The sequence below is a fragment of the Anopheles marshallii genome, chromosome 2, assembly GCF_943734725.1.
Source record: "Anopheles marshallii chromosome 2, idAnoMarsDA_429_01, whole genome shotgun sequence".
In the NCBI taxonomy this organism is placed as follows: domain Eukaryota; kingdom Metazoa; phylum Arthropoda; class Insecta; order Diptera; family Culicidae; genus Anopheles; species Anopheles marshallii.
The window spans coordinates 34,951,228-34,971,077 of NC_071326.1; the positions used below are offsets into that span (position 1 = coordinate 34,951,228).

Consider the following 19,850-nt stretch of genomic DNA (forward strand, 5'->3'; position numbering starts at 1 on the left):
CCCACCTCTCGCACCCGGTTACGTGACCATACGGGGTTTGAAGGAGTAAACCGGTGGAGTAAAGTGCCATTGAAAGCGGGTTAGCAAATACAGGACGAAGGAACGAATGAAAAACCACACTCCCGTTCAGTATTCGACGCATGGTGGGTTCGGTTCCGTACGCTGAAGTTTGTCAATAGACATAAATTTCCGGAAATTCTTAACATTTTGAGTACGCCGGGCACGGTTCCCAGCGGAGATGGTTAGGGGACTTTTTCACAGCATCAGCGTGTCGTGCCGACGGGAGATGAATCGTGGGCAGAGACTATACCGGGGGAAAAAGGTAAAAGGGTTCGAAGGGAGGCAAGGATTTTATCGATTTGAAGAAGCATCAAATTCCGTTTGTTCCGGGTTGTTTTTTTTACAATGGCATGAATAGAAAGGATTAAGAAAGGTTTAAAAGTTATAAACGTCTTCGAGAAAACAGTGGGATTTATTAAGGATTTGGAATTTTAGCAGCCATTGGACAGTTATTCACATGATCTTGCGCAGTAGCTTGATCATATAAATTTTTCAATAATTCAAGGATTCAATAGTTCTGTGTTTAAATTGATCAATGCAACATTGTTATGACTGGAGTAAAAGTTTCATTGCGTTACGTCTTCAAATCATTCCTAGGATGAGGTATTTTTGTCTCTGTTGTTGCTTTGCGGCGCAATTAACTTATGTTTTGCAGGAAATTATTCGTCACAAATTATGCATTGACTGAACCGACCACGGACCAACAATTTCATGCTCCTCCGTCTATTCTTCTAAACGCAAGCTGTGTCAACGAGCAAGCGAATGTCCACCAGGCCACCGTACTGGTACAGTGGGAATCGTGGAATTTGTCTGGTACCGTGGATTAATTTGGTTGGTTCATGAATCCAACCGTGTGGTTTCGAGTCGAAATTAGGCCACGAGCTCAATTGGTCGTCAAGCGAGAAACATCAACGGATTGTGGTCGTCATCCGGTTCCGAGAGCTGAGTGACGCTCGCTCGACCCCAGTGAGGTCCACTAGTGCGTCCGTATCCGAAGTAAATCTCATCGTGTGATGGGATCATGAATATGAAGTTTTGCGAGAAAACGTCCCACCAGAAGCGTGCGGAGGTTGTGATTGATTGACGCTAGGATTACCGTGGCTGGCACCAGTGAAGGTGTGATTTTCTGCAATATACCCTTCACAATCCGTTTGTGTCGATGTGTGCGTGTGGCTGAGTAGGGTTTCTAGTGCAAAACAGTTTTCCAAAAATATCCCCGTGCTGCGGTGCAACACGAAAGGTGGCACTGGCAAAAGGGCAAACAGTGCCAGTAATTATTTTCCCAGCTTCCCAGTGCGCAGTGAGCTTCGGATCAGCTGGATTTGTTACGTGCTGTGGTATTGTTTTACTGATCCGCCCGCCTTACGAATGAAGTTTTACCCTATTCCCAACGGGGGAACCGGACAGTCAGCTAGCTGGAACGAACAAATCCCTGCGTGGAGTTGTTTTTCGTACGTTGCAACTAAATGGTAAACTCTGCGAGAGATCTAACGGACAGCTGTGATTTAACGAGTTTTGCATGCAGTGAGCTTATGATGCTGTCGGTTGTGAAATGATTATCAAAGTACGGTGCTAGGTAATCATGTGAAATGGGACAGCGCATTTGGACACGATTTGGCAAATGGAACATTTTGATCACTCACAGGATTGTCGCGTTCGCAGCATTGCTTTTCTCGGAATGGAACGTTTTGAAAATTTAGCAATTTTGGATAATTTGCATTTTTCTAAGGCTTTTCTCAGGAAATATTTAAAATGCTTTCCCAATTCTGTCAAACAGAGCTGCCAACTCTTCAATATAACAGAAGCTCTTCAAAAAGGAGCTATCAGAAACACCAAAGTTATGCAATGAATAAATTGAACCCAAAATTACGGTGGTTTCTCCACAGCCAGTTACAAACACACAGACGAACGTTATAGTCGATGGAAATCTTAAACTGGTAACTACCTATAATTTGAAGTTCTTAGTACGATGGCCTGAACTGATAACAGATTTGTTAGTCATAACGTAAGTGATCAATTATAATAAGAAAATGAAACAATTTCAAACGAATATTGACGCCTGACCGAATAACGCAACGAGTTTCATCTTGTTAGTAAAGGTTCAACATACAATTACTATATCTAAACCAGAAAAATTTAGAGTATTCTTTGAATAGGCTAAAGTTGAAAAAAATTGAAACTTTCCTTTTAAATAGTTCCTATGGACGTGTATTTTATTGGTGTTGAATTCTTGTAATACGATGCAATTTTATGCTGACCAATAGTCCAGATTAAAAATAAGCATCCGTGCATACTGTTTTATGATGTCTCTAACATAAATATTAATCACAATTCTGAAAGCCTGTCGTGTACAGCTGATAAAACAACACAGACGGTTCGACCCATACATTAACGATAATTAGTTATGTTGTTTTCCACTGACTGGACCAGTAATTTTGATTTGATATTAAAGTAAGAAATGTGAAATAATTCGAAAAAAGTTAAAACAAACATATTTCCGCTGTAAACAAATGATGGTAAGAAAATGATTTTACCTGTACAATGGTTTGCCGGCACTTTCCCGAAACCACAGCACCATATACACCCGATCGTTCAGTTCCTCCGGCTCGATGTCACACGGTAAGGTTGCTGTTCGTCCAAGAACCGCTTCAACTGTCACTGTGGACACTGTGGGGAGAAAACAGAAAGCACAGTAAGATTAATATTTTATGAATTGAAAGAAACTCAACCCGCACAAGGTCGGTTACTTCGCTGCGATACGAAGGCGTAAGATTTTTTGTTCGTTGTATTGAAAATCAATAAATAGTTAACCTTTAAATCTGAAACCCTTCAGACGCACCGAAACAAAGCAACCCGCCTTTCGGACCGACCGCAACAATTCCGTTTGATCGCTTGTTTTCCAATTCTCAGCTCCATAGAGATTTCCGCCCGCCACCCGATACCGATGTTTGGCCAAATCGATGGATTTCGTTGCGTTTGTGTTAACGGGAAGCCAATATCTGAAGGCTGGCATGGTTCTCATCCTGCCACAATCTTCCGTATTTCCCGGAAGGACCGTTGAAGCCTTTCCGGGCGAGATATACCGGTGAAAAGGTTCCCCAAATCATGGGTGGATCAATGCTTCTTACAATTCACTAAATCGGAGGACCATTTTCTTTCGCCGGATAACGAATCCGCACCGAAATAACTATGAATCGTCCAGCTACCACCACTGCCGAAACGGACATGTGGACCGCTGCTTTGGCTTGTTTTTGTCCCATTGTTCAAAGTCCATTCAGGGTCCTTTTGTGCTGTTATTTTTGTTTTTTAGCCCACCCCGATCCCAAGGAGATAAACGATGGTGGACTGATTTTTATTTTTATTATAATTTTTTGTTCTGCTTCTTTTTGGTAAACAATCACAATGGCTCGATGTTGTCAGCCCGCCGCAGACACGGTTTTTCCATGTTCGTTCACACTCGACCGTCATCCATTTTGCTCCGTCCCGAGCAACAGCAAAAATCCCGTGAATCGGAATGGTGCAAATGGATTATGATCTTCATCTTTTCTTTATTGCGCTTCCCAATCCAATAATGATAATAATAACAATAATAATAGTCGTAAAAGTAATAGTGAGTCAGCAGCAGACGGGTGGCGCGCACGCTCACGTGCCTTTTTGGTCACGAATCGCAAATTCTCCCCAACGTCCCTGCTTCGCCCAACACAAGGGCGGTGAGACATGTAAAAAAGGGAATGTAAGACAAAAACAAAAGGGTCCAAATGTGTTCACCGAGTGGAGCTTTTTTATTTTATTTGCTATGGGAGACATGGTGACCGAATGGTATGCGAATACGGATTCGCCATTTTCAAAACCCAAAGCTGCGGTTGAATGTCATCCGTTTCGATGACTCGGCATCTGCTTTGGATTCAAGGGAGAAATGTTTTATCAAACAGCACAAAGGCACGTGGCGGTGAAGATAAGCATGGGGTGAAGGATTGCAAATATGTATGGATCAATAGTTGTAAGATAAAAAATTCTAGCACGGGTGTATATTGGGGTGGTACAAGGAGAGACCGTTCCTGGGCTAGACCTGTGATGTGCACGACAAGTTTTGTTTTGTCCCGCTTGAACGCAATCAGCTTATTGGTTGATGTGTGCAAATGTTTGCTGTATAAAAATGAGGCAAATGGGTTGCATTTGTATTGCATGAATAATATGAAAGTTGAACATGGTTGTAACAAGTTGTTCATCAATTACACATAATAATTGCTCCATGGAATGAGTTGCTATTTCTTATGTAATTAACGCAAACATTACTGGACGGTGTTGGGCTTTATGAATCTTTTAAGAAGAGTCGTTCGAATTAATTTTAATGAGGAGTCATTCGAATCACAAATTCATTGTCAAATCCTCGTGGATCTTAATCCTCGTATGAGCTTTAATGAATCCTCATGGATCTACGAGGACTTATGAATTTTTAAACTGCAGTTCAAAGATGAAATCAGATTCATGAATCTGAATCAGATTTACCCAACACTAGTTTCAAGCCTTTTTTAAATTTTATTACCATTACATTACCATTACTTCAGTAATGTTGGATTCTGTATTTATGTTTTTTAAAAGTATTATAAAATTGTTCAATAAAATTGTTAATAGTGTAAAAGAAAATGTTAATAGAAAAAGACTTACAAAACTTACAAAACATATAAAATGACAGTGTTGCTTTAGTGTTAATAAGCAGCAAAGGGCGTATCAACGTCGAATAGATTAATGTCTAACATCGTCCCTGGCGTTTAACCGGAATTACCCATCACCGCAAGAAAGATTAACTGACCGACAAACGTTGATGTGCACATTTCTTTTAAATCGACATTAAAAATAAGGCAGCCACTCCTTATTATAAATTTCCCTTTCAACCATTTCATGTCTCACGCCCTCATATCTCCTAGCTGCAGGAGCTTCCTTCCCAAAATCATCCCCAAAAACCAAAGCAGTGGCCGAGAAATACAAATTAACATTTCACTCTCGACCATTGCAACCCCGCCACCATTTTTGGTAGGGTCCTCAGGACTCGCCAACCCATTTCACATCCAATCAAACAGCAACCAGAAGGATTATTTACCCCCACAGTAAAGCTTTTAGGTAGTCGTATCCTTTACACCACCTTCCAGCCATCCTGGGGGAGGGAGTTCAGCTCCATTAGAAACCATCTCCCCGGACAGTCGACCCGGTCCCGGCTGTTACAGCGAGAACAAATAGTTTCTAATTAATTAAAACCGCTTTACCATCGGAACATTCGGGCCTGGTTGTACCGTAAGGGTGTACGAGCACCATCAACCCTCACTTCATCAAAATGGGTTCAAAATGGCCTCGGAAACCCTTAAACTGTGTGAATGGAGTCCCCTTTTATTGAGGGCATCGGTAGGTTGATAGAGCACGCGGGATGGTCCGTGATAAAGGGGATGATGATGGCGATGGGCAGAGAGTGTGGTTAAGGGTTGAATATTTTTTTTCGCTCGTCTTGTGTCCGCAGGCCGGAAAGTGAGTGCTCTAGTATCCGATTTTACGATCACAGGCATATAAATCATTCATGTTTCAACCCCCTTCCACATGGAAGGAACCGGTACCACCTGCTTGAGTAGCGCCCGGTCCATCACTTACAACATAACGCGCCCGTCCGCGCCACATAAAACAACGTATAAATAATCATTCCGGGTTACATTGTTTCAGGGTAGAGTCAACAAGCGGTTCCAAGCCGAACAATTTGTTGCGTGCGATTTAATTCGTTCGATCGAGCAATGTATCACATTTGCAGCCAGGTTAGGAAGGTACACGCGTGTACCGTTTAAGCTACCGAGGTTTTGAGGCACAGAGGCTGTTGTCTTCTGCATCCTGAGTATTGTGCAGGCAAATTGGCTTGATGTTGCAGTCAATACCCATAAAGTCGGCTGGAAGGTGACACATTGAAACGAACATGCAACAAGCGAAAAATACCTTGCCGTGATGAAGGTATTTTGAAGCCATTAGATGATTCGTATCAAAAGCAAGGTTTCGACAAATCGATGGAGTCGGTTAGGCGGAAAACATATTACTAAGAGATGATATTTTTTTAAGTTTTCATAGGGATCAATGAAGTAGATATATGGAGATAATTTCAGCTTTTGGCATTTTTTTTGTATCAATAAATCTGTGTTACCGAGCAATATGTCCGTTGCAAAAAAAAAAATATTTCATATGCAACTAAAGTATACATAGACATTTCCTCTTTGTTTGCTATGATAATTTTTCATCCTTCGTTTTTAATCGCTCCCGAGTATTTAAAATCGTTAACGTGTCACAATTAATGTTTCCTGCTTGTTCTGTAATTTAGTTCTAAGTTAAATTTTAACAGCGTTTTCATATCTCGAAAGCTCTTGGTTTGGTGTTATGTTTTGTGTGAAAAACACGACCCTGTTAACCGCTAGTCGATTATTTACTGAAATTATTGCTGAATCGTAATCATGCATACACTGCTGTAGTGAAATACTTTCATCCGGTTTGGATTATTTGTTAAATATAATTTTCCTGGGCCATTTTGATGCGATGCATTTCGTTGCACTACCATCGTCCCAAGACAAAAAAAAAACATTCCACCGCTTCATATACTTCGGGGTATGGATGTGATCCTGCGGATCGAGTGTTGGTTTATGATTGAACGTCAAACTCATCATGCCTAAATTGATAGTTCATCAAAAAAGGTTTTGCATCAGTTTGCCGTACTGACCAACCTCCTGACATTCACCCACCAACCCCTGAAAAGTCGGATGATTTTGGCCGGGCAGGAATGTTCCTGGTGTTTCCCGGTCAGTATTTCCATCCGCTCAGCATCCCCATCCACGGTCCATTCGTCTTCGAAAAGTGTTTGCTGGAAAGGGCAACACTGGTGAAGAGAATCCCTTCGTTTCGATCAAATTGATGACCGTGATCGTTCTATCAGAAATTGATTCATGTGTGGAAATTGGATTTTCGCAGTAGATTGAACACATAACAACCATCACTCACACACAACAAAACATGGCACAGCAGCGCTCGAACGGATAAGCGCGCACATCGTTTCACCGTCGATGCGTCCCTGCCAACCACCAGGGCCCGATGAAGCGAAACCAGCAAACGGCAAAATGTTAACAAGTCTCCTTCCGAATGATTCCACTGCTCCCGTTGCCGCCGTGCTGTGGCGCCGTTGGTCCTTTATGTTCGCCGTATCACCGAGGCAACGCTGGCCATTGAGGCGGTTTACGATTTCCAGGTCATCCCTAGATTTATTGTGCAGATTTTTGGAATTAACGAACTTAGATTCGCAAAATCCAATATCTGTGCACCGCTCGTTAGTGCCTGGTCATCTGGGGTCTGTGTGCGTATATGCTTTCCGTCAGATCAGACACCCGTACATGGTCGGAAAATATGACGTGTACGATTGGGAAGTGGTGAAGCGTTTTGAGTGGTGGTATGGTTTTTTATTTGTGCGTTGTGTTGGCCATTTTTTTATTGTTGCTTTTTCGCAGCATTTCATCGTCACGGATTCAACACACAGTTGAATGTTTTCCCCGTCCCGTCACAAGCTTGTATTGAACTAACGAGTCTTCAGTAAGATACTGTCGGACTGCATATGGACAGAGTTTTATCTGGTTACCTGGTTGTTATTCGTGCATATGCATATATTCGATTATGGAATATGCAAACAGCGGATCGAGGGAATGATTCGTCCGAATTGTATGATGATCAAGTCGGCATATTTTTCCAATCCCGTGAATCAGCTTTTCATGAATAAAAGGATATTTTTAATGTTTATTTTAGAACGACAAGGATATAATTAATATTGTCTGCATGATACTTTACAAGCTTACACGAAGTTCTCTTATCTTTAGAATGGGTATTTTGGTAAATGACGATTTTAACAAGTTAAAGTTTTTTGTTTCTTTTATCTCAACCCCAGAAGTGACTACTTGCCCGTTATTTGAATTATATATCAAACAATCGCCAAACAATTTTCGCTCTTGTTCATTATCTTAAAAAGAAAATTTCATTATCATTATGGGGAACTTACAAGCAGTTGATTCGTTCACAAACTAATGGCGATTAACGGCTGCTGCATATGCTCTTGAGCAATTTCAGCCAGTTTATTTTCACCCGTCCTGTCAAAATCTACTTTTTTCCTGGGTTTAGGCTGTTAATTTACATGGGATGAGCTTCACCTGGTATTACACTTTGGTATTTTCAATCAATCCCCAAACACTTGATAGTCTGCTTTGTTACTATGAATAAGATTATTAGTTAAATGAGTTTTTAAATTTTGAATTTTTGTTTTGACAAAAAGATCTGTTCCCTCCGGCTTAATCTGTTTAAACCCCCTACTATAACTTGAATATTGATTCATAAAAAATATAACAATATAACAATAACAAACAATACTACAGCAAATATGTAAAAAATGGTAGTGAATAATAAAAAAAACTTAAGATGTATTAATAAATGTAATAACGATGCCCTTCATTTCAAGCACCCTTTACTTGCAATCCATTTTGCTAGTTCTGAACGTTATGGTAGAAGATGAATATGTTTTCGATTTTCATCTGAGTAGACATTTGACTTGACATCATTGATTGAGGAAATTCAGTGAAGTCAAATGTTATATTTAGCAATTCAAGTTAACAGGACCTTAAGGATTATTCCAGTAATCAGATAAGGTGTTAAGATATCTTTGGTTTATTTTTCGCGCAATGCTTTGCATAAGCACACATTCGGTTCGGTTTTTGTTTTGTAATATTTTATGTTTAATTTTTTATTTTTTTTCAGTTTTTTTTTCAGTATATAACTCTGTAAAAACTGAAATCTTTAACTGAATCCTATTTAAATACATAAAATTTAGCAATAAATGATTCAGCAGTATCGGGTAGCTCAATAGCCCACCAATTCAATGACCTATTTTTGTCACATCGCATGCCATCGAGTAATTACATCCAATGAACTTCAATTAGCCAGTCACATCAGAAATCAATTTACGGAAAGGGCGAGAATAAACAAAACAAGGAAAAAAATCGAAACATAATCCGGTTTCATTTCGGTTCAGGCGATAGTTGCTCTTCCGTCTGCATATTTAAGAATCGGTCGAATAGTTTATCGATGAAATTCACTTATAGTTTGTATAGGCAAAAAGGAAGGATCCAAAGGATAAAAAAATCTAAATAGTAGAAAGCTTCCTTAACTGCGGCAGAGGGAAACGAAAAATGAAAACGAAAAAGAATTTCTCACAATTTGCAATTTAAAATAGGAGAATTCACGTATCATTAGCCACTTTGCTCGGAATAGTACCATGGCAAATGCGCTTTTCCTTTGTTCAAAACTATTGATTTTTTCCCTCGCTTTGCCTCAGGCTGGGGTTTGAAGTTTCGAACGCACGAAGAATGTTTCACCCTCGCACTAGTGGCGGCTAATTTCCGGAGCATTTTTCTCGTTGTGTGCCGTTCTGCGCCGATTCTGCCACCGCCACCGTCCGGCACTCTGGAAGTCTGTAAGACCTCAAGGAAATAACAAGGAAAAACCTAACCAACCGACCGACCGTCCTTCGGAACACGGCAGCCTTTCATCCTATTCATATTTATTTTCATTTTATTTAAATTTCCTTCCTTGCGGGTGGGCGTATCCTTTGGGCCACCCACCCATCCATCGTGCAAAGGCCTTGCGTTCGTCGTCCGTTTCTTTTAAGCGGGTATCTTTTGCGCTTTCTCAACCCTTTCGGTGTTGGGTTTGGGCTGTTTTCTTGGTTTATATAAATCTTCACCCAGGCCACCCATCTTCCCGGTGGGTGGGTGTTGGGAGTGAATGAAAAACCGCAGCAAACGCCTCATATGGCAGGTGGCTTACCGGGAGACGTTCATTTGCTGCTTTACAAGTCCAAACCGCAGCGGCATCATTTTCCAACGGTCGACATTCTCCTATTACGGAGCGCTTTCCACGTTTCTTCCTGGGTTTTCCTTTTTCACGCGCCAGTAAATATTGCGCTATGCTATTTTTGCGTCCTTGAACATTCATTTATGAAATAGGGCAGGGGAAAAAAACCAACGACAATAAATGTAAACTAGCACAGAGAAAACAGGCAAGCAGAATGGTCTATATCCTTGCGCCTGGCTGTTGAGCAGAAAGCCTTTTCTTTTAATCAGCCCAAGAAACAATGGGAGAAGCATACACGAGTACGGTGTACAGGTAACCGATTTCGTAACATATTTCTTCATTTCGGTTGGCTCATATGTTCCCGCATTTCTTGGAGTGGGAGTAATGTGTTGGAACTAGTATGAGAACAAGATGAGAATCATCATGGTGGTGGATTTCTCGCTTGTTTAAAAATGTCCAGCACATTAAAGTTGTGCTGTTTGAGGAATAACATTTATAAATAAATAAATTGGAACACACCTTCGTTTAGTACCTCAACGAATTTTATTGACGAATAGCTTTAAGGGTACTAGAGGCCTGATAAGAGATTAATCATTCTATGCCACTTCCGAAACGGTGGATGGAAACATGGATGCGAATACTCTAATGAAGTTGTTGAAGACATCAATCTAGGCAACCGTGAGGAAGTTTAAAAGGAATAAAAAAATAAATATGATTTTTCTCTTGTCTCAAGAAGAAGTCAGACTCTCTGTGTAGTTATCAACAAACTAACTAACAATTCAATGGTTAATTTTACATTTTTCTGTAATTTCACGTACCGCGTGCAGTTTTCTGTGATACAGCGTAGTCTAGGCGACCAAATCAAATTAACTGCCGGGCTTGTATTTGTGCTTTCCAATGTATTGCTTCCACTCTGAAGCATGCAAAACCGGGTTTTTCGTTACGTACACCATCCAAACTGTCGTTCGTTTCACCCACACGCCTTACAGAAAGTAATTAATTATCATTCCCAAAAACGGAATGAGTGTCCACCTTTGAAAATCTTGCACTTTGACATTGCCTCCCAATGTCAACAACGTAGCTCACCATGTGGGCGCGCTACGGTGTGAAGTGTGTTGATGATCTTCCCATTTGAATAGAGCTGGATAGCTTCATTCAATGTCGATTGTTTTCGTGTCCATTAGCATCATTGCGGTTCACGGGGCTTTTTTGTGCTGGGTTGTTTTATTTAAAATCCACTGCAGGCATAATTACTGTATCGTACAGGAATGGATAAGGCCTGTGGACAAAGGGATGATGCGGTGGAAAAAGCCTCAAATAGACCTATAAGTTCGCGGTACATATTTCCGGATCTCAATTTAGCTTCCACCGGTACAGAGTATGACACCGTTTGAATTTCAATTCGAGGTGGAAAAAAAAATACACATCACGTCTTGTTCTCCGCAAATCGTCAGGAAGTCTTCGGTTCGGTTTGGAGGTCTGGACAATTTCCAAAACCAACCAAGCAAGCAGACGGTACTTTTGGACCCAAACGTGGTACCTCTTACCCGGGGGGAATAGCTGGAAATTGGATGAAAATGCTTTCCAATTTAGTTTGCTTCACGTTCCGATACGGTTGCTGCGGCTTATACTGGTCAGTGTTTTTGGGAATACAACAGCACCATTGAGCAAGAAAAAACTAAAATGGAATAAAAAAGAACTCTACTGTGGACTGCACCGATCGGAACAGACAGGACCTTTCGGTTGGCTCGAGAATCAGTATGGGCCCTCTTTTTTTTGTTTCCGTTGTCTTTTTGCTTAATCAACAACCGACCCAGGGCCGCGAATCGTGATGAGCTTTTCCATCCCGTATCGTTGCCTGGCAGCGGGGCCATATCGGTCTCGTTTGGGTTTATGGATTATTTTTATTCGTCTTATTATGATCAACAAAATTTTTATTACCATTATGTGGTTTACTCGGCGATTCGGGCATGGCCGTAGCATTTGTTAAAGTGCTGTGCAACGAGAGAGAAACCTTTTCGTAAGCGGCCGAATGCCTTTAAGTCCGATTGGTAGGATGTGCGCTTGTGGTTGATAAAGAAGGAAAAAAAAGACACAACGAGCACCAGGCAGCTGGTTACGGTTTCGGTTCTCCATCTTTACAAAATGGAACATGGCAGCCACACAGCAAGTGAGTGAGTGCTGTCTCTGGGGGTATTTGTCATGCGGCTTCTTGATTTTGGATGCTCCCGCGTACGAGTGCGGTCGGTGACAATGATTAATATTCAGCGTGCGTTCGAATGTTCCCACGTGCCATGTGCGAAGCGTCACGGGTTTCACGCACCGAGCAGTGGTGCACACTCTCGCACAGCATTTGGTGAATGTTGGAGATTGGATTTGATGGGCACGGTTTTAATGGGTACGCGTGTAAAACAGTAATATCTCAATCTGACCCAGCAGCAAGTAGAACAAAATGGACATCATGTAATGATGGAACGCGATCCGACAAAAAAAGGGAACTAGATATGAAGAAATGGCAGAGAAACAAAAAAAAACGGAAAGGTACACGGCCAACATTGACAGTGATCAATGTAACTGCCTGTCTTGCCCAACCAACTCATCATACGGTCCAAAGACGCTCAATCACTTTGGTAAACATTTGCTCACAGGAAACTTTCGCTTTTAGGTACGCTTCAAACTCAAATCCCACCGAGCGCACCACGCTCTCCACCCATTCTTCGCTTCTTGCAACGCAGCTCGAGGTTGGGTGCGTTTAAGAGTTCTAGATCACAGTTGAATAATTGGTGTAATTGAATAAGTTTTTAAATAAATAAACAATTTCTTACGCCCTCGATCTACCGCCCTCGCGAAAAGGGATCGTACTTAATGTCGGCGAAGGTGGTTGGCAAAATGTAAGTCGAAACTCTACTTAGCGCGAATTACTTTACCCTCTATCAGCTCTCGCCTGCCCCTCGGCTGCCCCAAAAGGTTGGATCCTTGCTTCGTATCGCTTATTTCATCCGTCGAACTCGGATCCAACCGACGCAACTTTCGTTTGAAATAATATTATTTAATTTAATTAAGTTTACAATAATTGTGTGCGTTGAGTTCGCACGCTTCTAGCCGGCAAAGGACGCGCACGTCAACCGCAACAGCGCATGCGGTGATGAAGATGATGGTGCACTCGAAAAGTACCATATCGTACCACCCGGTGGCACCCACCAAGAGCCTGAGTTTTGCTTGGGGATTGGTGAGGAACCAATTTGGCCCAGCCAAGCCCAAGCACGAGCACTCCCCATGAGTGAAGGTTTTCGGGTTTTCGTGCTTAACGGCCAAGGTAAGAATGACACTGGGAATGGAGAACTTTCTTGTATTTTTCTTCCTCTTCTGTTTCTCCTTTCGCTGCATGAAACAAATGGCCCCACGGGCGGAAGGTGGTTGGAAAAGGCAAGGGAAACGATAACAACATTTCCTACGTCGGTGTATCGTCAGTGGAAAAAGATGTGGTTTCTTTGGCGTGCGCGCATGGTGCACGCGGTGGTGTTTTTAGCGAAGATGTAGCACATTCAATTGAATGGTGCGAAAGTTTAATGTTATTCCATCGTGCTGTCCGGGTGCGAAGTGTTTGCGGTGCGGTGCGCAAGAAGGGACTGTTAAAACATAGGTGAGAATTTATTTAAACTTTCTCATCGTTAAAAAGTCATTTTTACCTGAAGCGTTCTAATATAATATGGGTGTTGCGGATGGTTTTAGCACCAAAGGGAAACAATAATGTAGATTTAAAGTGTTATATTATAACTGAATCACAAAATTAGTGCACTTCCCGATGGTTTGCGGTCAAAGAGGTCGAAGGCGCGTCCTTCGGCCCTATTTATGCCTTTTTTCCTGCTTCGTCGCCATCGCAATCGTGGTTGTCATGATGGTGGGCACTGTCACACCATCCTCCTAATCTTAGAATCCTACAACAGCGCAACTGTTGTAGGGTAACACTGCTAACTCAATACGTAAACAACGCGTTGTGCTCGCATTCACAACATTCTCCCCACCAGTGTAACGCTCCGGTGCGTTACACTATCCTAACGTTTGTTTACTTCTGATTCGTACAATCTGTCAAAACCCGCGGCCTACTATTCGCTTATCCTGCTGTTCCCACGTCCAAAACCGCAATTTTTGTCGCTGGTCTTTCCAAAATACCATTGGCCGTTTGTACTCTCGCCCGCCTAACCTGATCATCCTTGGCGCGGGTCACCTCGAGTACGCGTCCCATAGGCCAGGTATTCCGAGGTAAGTTCCCATCCACAATCAACACTACGTCTCCCACCTTGATCGGTGGCACCGGGTGGAACCATTTTGTCCTGCGTGTGAGTGTTGGCAAATATTCCGCTATCCACCGCTTCCAAAAGATATCCGCGTTCACTTGCACAGCACCCCAAGACGTCCGTATGGCTGTCGGCGAATCGTCGAAGCAGACGGCCGGCTTACTCCCGTCGGGGCTTCCCAGTAGTAGGTGATTTGGCGTTATTGGGCAGTCGGATTCCTCGTCGAGTGGTACGTAGGTCAGCGGTCTAGAGTTGATCATCATCTCCACTTCAGCCAATGTTGATATCAAGATTTCATCCGTAGGGAGACGTGGTAGATCAAAACCGCTCAAGATTTTCTTCACTGACTGCACGAGACGTTCCCAGCTTCCGCCGAAATGGGGTGCCGCCGGCGGGTTGAACTTCCACTTCAGCTCCGGACCGCTGAATCTTAACTTCAGCGCGTTCTCGTCTACATCCTTCAAGGCGACCTTAAGCTCTTTCGCCGCACCAACAAAATTAGTGCCTCGGTCGCTGATTATTTCCCGAGGGGAACCTCTTCTTGCGATGAACCGCCGAATCGCTAAAATACACGAAGCAGTCGTTAGTGCGTGTGCTACCTCTAAATGCACTGCTCTCGTCGTGAGGCAGGTGAACAGTGCTCCCCAGCGCTTCTCCGAGTGCCGCCCCACTACCACAAAAATTGGTCCGAAGTAATCCAGCCCAGTGTATGTAAATGCTCGCTGGCTTACTGCTACTCTCTGTCGGGGAATATCGCCCATTAAGGGTGGATTTGGTGCAGCATTTCTTATCTTGCAGTGCTGGCAACCACGTCGAACCCGGTTGAACTCCACCAGCACCTTCGGAATGTAATACCGTGTTCGGAGTTGGCCTACCACCGTACTATGGCTCTGATGGCAATATCGCTCGTGGAAGTCCCTGATGATCAGATCCGTGACGGGATGTCGCCTAGGTAAGATGATAGGCTTCCCCAGTGAAGCACCCAGTGGTGTATAATTATTCAACCTCCCCCGCATTCTTAAAATACCTCTTTCGTCGATTTCAGGAGATAATTTATACAGCGAGCTATCTGGTCCGATCACTCTCTTCCAAGGATGTTTCTGCTTCGCGCCACTGCTCAGCCGTCTGATGTCAGCGGCAAATCCATCCAACTGTACCCATATGTACAATGACCGCTCCGCAGCAAACAGCTCCTCCTGCGTCAGCGGCCCTCCAACTTTCTCTTCTCGCCTAACTCGTCGTTGCAGGTTCCCAATGTACCGGTGAATGTAGCCCACCGTTCGCAGCAACTTCTTCCATCGCGAGAAGTGGGTGAAATCAACTATAATGTTGACTACAGCGTGGTGTGATACGCTCTTGCGTATTTCCTCCGATGTTTCACCAGGATCGTTGTTATTAATTGGCCACTTTTCCTCCGCCTCCCACAGGAACTCTGGCCCGCGAAACCATCTGCTGGATGAGGTCAGGTCGGGATCTCCTTGCCATTTCGTTCCGTCATCTGCTACGTTGATCTTAGTGGAAAGCCATCGCCATTCATTAGTGTTTGTTATTTCGAACAATTCACTCACCCGGAAAGCGACGAATGTGCTAAACCGCCTATGGTCCGACCTAATCCAGCTCACAACGTTCCGTGAATCCGTCCAGAACATCCTTCTGTCGATCTTCAATCGATGTGTCTTGGTGATATGGTCCGCAAAACGTGCTCCTATTACAGCTGCTTGAAGCTCCAGCCGTGGTATGGACAGAAGCTTCAGTGGAGCAACCCGCGTCTTAGATCCGATCAGGGCGCACTCCACAACACCATTCTCTTCGAAGCGTAGGTAAGCAACCGCGGCCATCCCACTCTGGCTCGCATCGGTGAAAACATGTAGTTGCACGTTTGACTTATTCGCTGACGTTAGGGTTCGATAACACCTCCCGATTGTCAGCTTCTCTAATTCCGGCAATAATCCAACCCATCTTAACCATTTCCTTGCAGCTTCACCTTCGATTATTTTGTCCCAGTGTATGCCGGATCTACATAAATCCTGCAGGAGAACCTTGAGGAACATGAGGAAATGGCCAATAAGCCCCAAGGGATCGTAGATCATCATAAGCGTACTTAGCACTTCGCGTCTTGATGGTAATCTACTACCTGCCAACAGCTTCTCGTCGATACGCGGATTTATACGAAAGGTAAATGTATCATCAGCCGTATTCCACCACATACCTAAGACTTTTTCGGTGTCTTGATTCGAGCTCATGTCGATGCATATATTGTTGTTGGCTCCCCACCGTAGCTTGTCCACAACTTCCTTCGCGTTAGACAACCAATTCCGGATCTCGAAACCGCCCTTCGAATGCACGAACCTCACGTTCTCCGCCAAAGCAACTGCCTCATCGACAGTTTCGACACTCGCCAACAGGTCGTCTACATAATGCTCGTACTTGATACATTCCGCTGCTCGGGGAAAGCGTTCAGCAAATCTATCCGCGTTGAGATTCTTTACGAAGTGAGCGGCCGCAGGCGAGCAAGCAGCGCCGAAAGTCATCACGGAAACGGCATATACGCTAGGTTCTCCATTCTGCTTGCTGCCATCGTCCCAGAAAATCATCTGGCTTCGTTGATCAACGGGATTCATGCGTACCTGGAAAAACATTTCTCGTATGTCTCCAGTTATGGCAATTCGATTCTCTCGAAATTTGTACAGCACCTGTACAAGCCCCACTAGTTGGTCCGGACCGGTAAGCAGGAATGTGTTTAAGCTCACCCCATGCACTTGTGCAGCGGCGTCAAACACCATACGCAACTTCCCGGGTTTATTAGGGTTGTAAACTGGGAAAATCGGCAAGTACCAGTCCCTATCCTTCCTCTCCATAATTTCTTCTTCCGGAACGCGCTGAATGTACCCTTTCTCTGCATACTCGTGCATCTTATTGTTGATCGCCCTCGCTAATTCCGGATTTTTGTCACATTTCCTTTTCAGGCACGCGTGACGTTTAAGAGCCATCTCGCGGCTGCATGGGAGGCGCACATCATCATACTTCCATAGTAAACATGTTTCGTAGCGGTCTTCTAACAGGCGCGTTCCGGTATTTAGCAACTTGGTCGCACGTTCTTCTTCCTTCGAAACAAGTTTACTTGAAACGCTTACTCCAATCGAATCCAAAGAGAAGTATTCCTTTAACGCCATGTTCAGCTTCTGATCGCTTTTCCCATTACAGGTACACAAATGGAAATTATGATACGCCGTAGTACTTACGGAGGCAGGTGTGTAGCACGGACCAGACACTGTCCACCCGAGTCTCGTCTTAGCGGCGATCGGCTCGTTGAAACTCCCTTCCACGCAACGCAGCGGCTTACCCAGATGAATATCATTGACGCCGATCAGGATACGTGGTGTTGCATTCGTGTAGGGAACAATCGGGAGTCCCTTCAGATGTGGATATAACTCCACCAGCTTCCCGATCGATAACGTCTGCGCCGGCAGCGAGAGATCACGCAAGGTGTGTGCCTTCCGAATGTCGAACACCACTGCTCCTTGGTGCACACCCGAAATCCGCAGCTGAACTTCCCTCGAATCCCGGGATGCAGGTTCGCGTGTCCCGTCTGACGCCAAGTCAAGAGGAAGCGCGGAGGTCAATCCCGAAGGATCTTCCAGTTTTCTCCGGAGACGTAGGGCAGTGGGGACTGTTCTACGCGACGTATCAGCGATCCACTGTTCTCTGTGGGTTTAGTGATGATGAGAACCTGATCCGCCTACAAAAGGCCCTACGGGGGCCAGCACTGGAGTCGGTCGACCACATCATGCTGCTACCGGATGGTCTGGCCAAAGTGATGGAGATTTTGTGCACTGAGTACGGTAGACCAGATCTCATAGTGGACAGTGGCATAGTGGCATAGTGGGAAGTGCACTAATTTTGTGAAATGTTGCGGATGGTTTTAGCACCAAAGGGAAACAATAATGTAGATTTAAAGTGTTATATTATAACTGAATCACAAAATTAGTGCACTTCCCGATGGTTTGCGGTCAAAGAGGTCGAAGGCGCGTCCTTCGGCCCTATTTATGCCTTTTTTCCTGCTTCGTCGCCATCGCAATCGTGGTTGTCATGATGGTGGGCACTGTCACACCATCCTCCTAATCTTAGAATCCTACAACAGCGCAACTGTTGTAGGGTAACACTGCTAACTCAATACGTAAACAACGCGTTGTGCTCGCATTCACAACAATGGGTTTGATGCGAAGTTTCGTTGTTTCGTGTGGCGCGGAGCGAACGCGAAGGGAAAGTTTTCTTGGCGAGGGCGCACGGGTAATGAATCGATGAACACTATGCTCCTGCAAATAGCGGGTGTGGCAGCAAACATAACAATGTAGACAGCTGTCAATATTCTTAATTTAAAGACGTGAGGTTTTTTTTCTCCTGAGTGAGTGTGATAGGGATGAGTGTAATGAATTTAGGAGTTTGAATAAGGTGAAATATTTTCTACTTCAAACTTAATCCCGTGGTCGGTTTAAATCCGAACTTTTTAATATTAATGCTTTTAACCAAATTTTATAGAATTTGCGCCATAAATTTGGTAGAAATCTCAATAAATTTGAATTGCGATTAGTTTTATAGTTGATGTCTTCAATTGCAGTAGTTGCTGGTTCGCTTTTGAATATGTGTTGTTCATAAACAGCTGTCAAGATGTTTAATAGCCGGCATGCACCATTAGATCGAGCAAAATTGCAACACGGTTGGGATTGGATGCTTCATCCGGGCCGAACGATCGTTATCCGGATAAAATGAACTACAGGAAGGAGGAATGATCTCTCTGGAGTTCGCGGAAGGTAATCAAAGTCCGTACGAAGAGGAGAGCTCTTTTCTCAACTCTAAAAACGATTGTGAATTGTTCAATTTTTCTTGTGAACATTTCCAGCATTAAAAAGCTGTTAGTTGTTATTTGAAGCTAAAGAGGACTGCGCACAACAGTATGGTTCTAGTAATTGGTTTGCCAGAGCTAGATTTGGAGGTCACTTTAAAAATTTGAAAGCTTTAACGTTACCCAGCAGCAAGGGTACTATAATGAAGCCTAGTAATATGTGCTCAGTTTAGCGATCATTTTAATTCGCTTTTGTAACCCGTCATTGTCTCGATTAATAATAATGCCCATCGACTGGTTGATAGCTCAATACATTGTCATTCTCAGTGGAGATGTTTTCAGATGCTTTTGAACTGAATAAATGAGATTTGAATCATTTTTTTGTCATACAAATACAAAATTTACTCTTTATTCATCTACTTTGAAAACCATACATAATGTTATCGTGTAATACAAGCAATATCAGCTTGAATCGAAATCAAAACAATTACTTCGCTGCCCGTAGAGGCTGACTAGTATTGTTAACGCTACATTGTCAATAGTTCTACTTGTTAACATTTACACCCACCGGAGCGAATACATAAAAAAAAGGGTCAGCAATTCCACTCCACTCGCGCACGGAGCGTGAAGCACTGTCTGTCAACGCTGCCATCCGGTAAACGTTGTGCTAACTGTTTTCGCTGCCAAACACATTTCCGGTTTTGACGTGTCTGCTAAATTTTACATTCCCACTAACAATCTAT

General features: G+C 43.4%; 1 protein-coding gene across 1 annotated transcript in view; it reads right to left on the reverse strand.

Moving 5' to 3' along the window:
- Positions 1–19,850, reverse strand: part of LOC128707332 (uncharacterized) — a 113,038-nt gene that overhangs the window by 59,309 nt on the left and 33,879 nt on the right. The window contains exon 2 of the mRNA XM_053802284.1: positions 2,595–2,727. Coding sequence (XP_053658259.1) covers positions 2,595–2,727 — 133 coding nt within the window. The remainder of the gene's footprint in view (positions 1–2,594; positions 2,728–19,850) is intronic.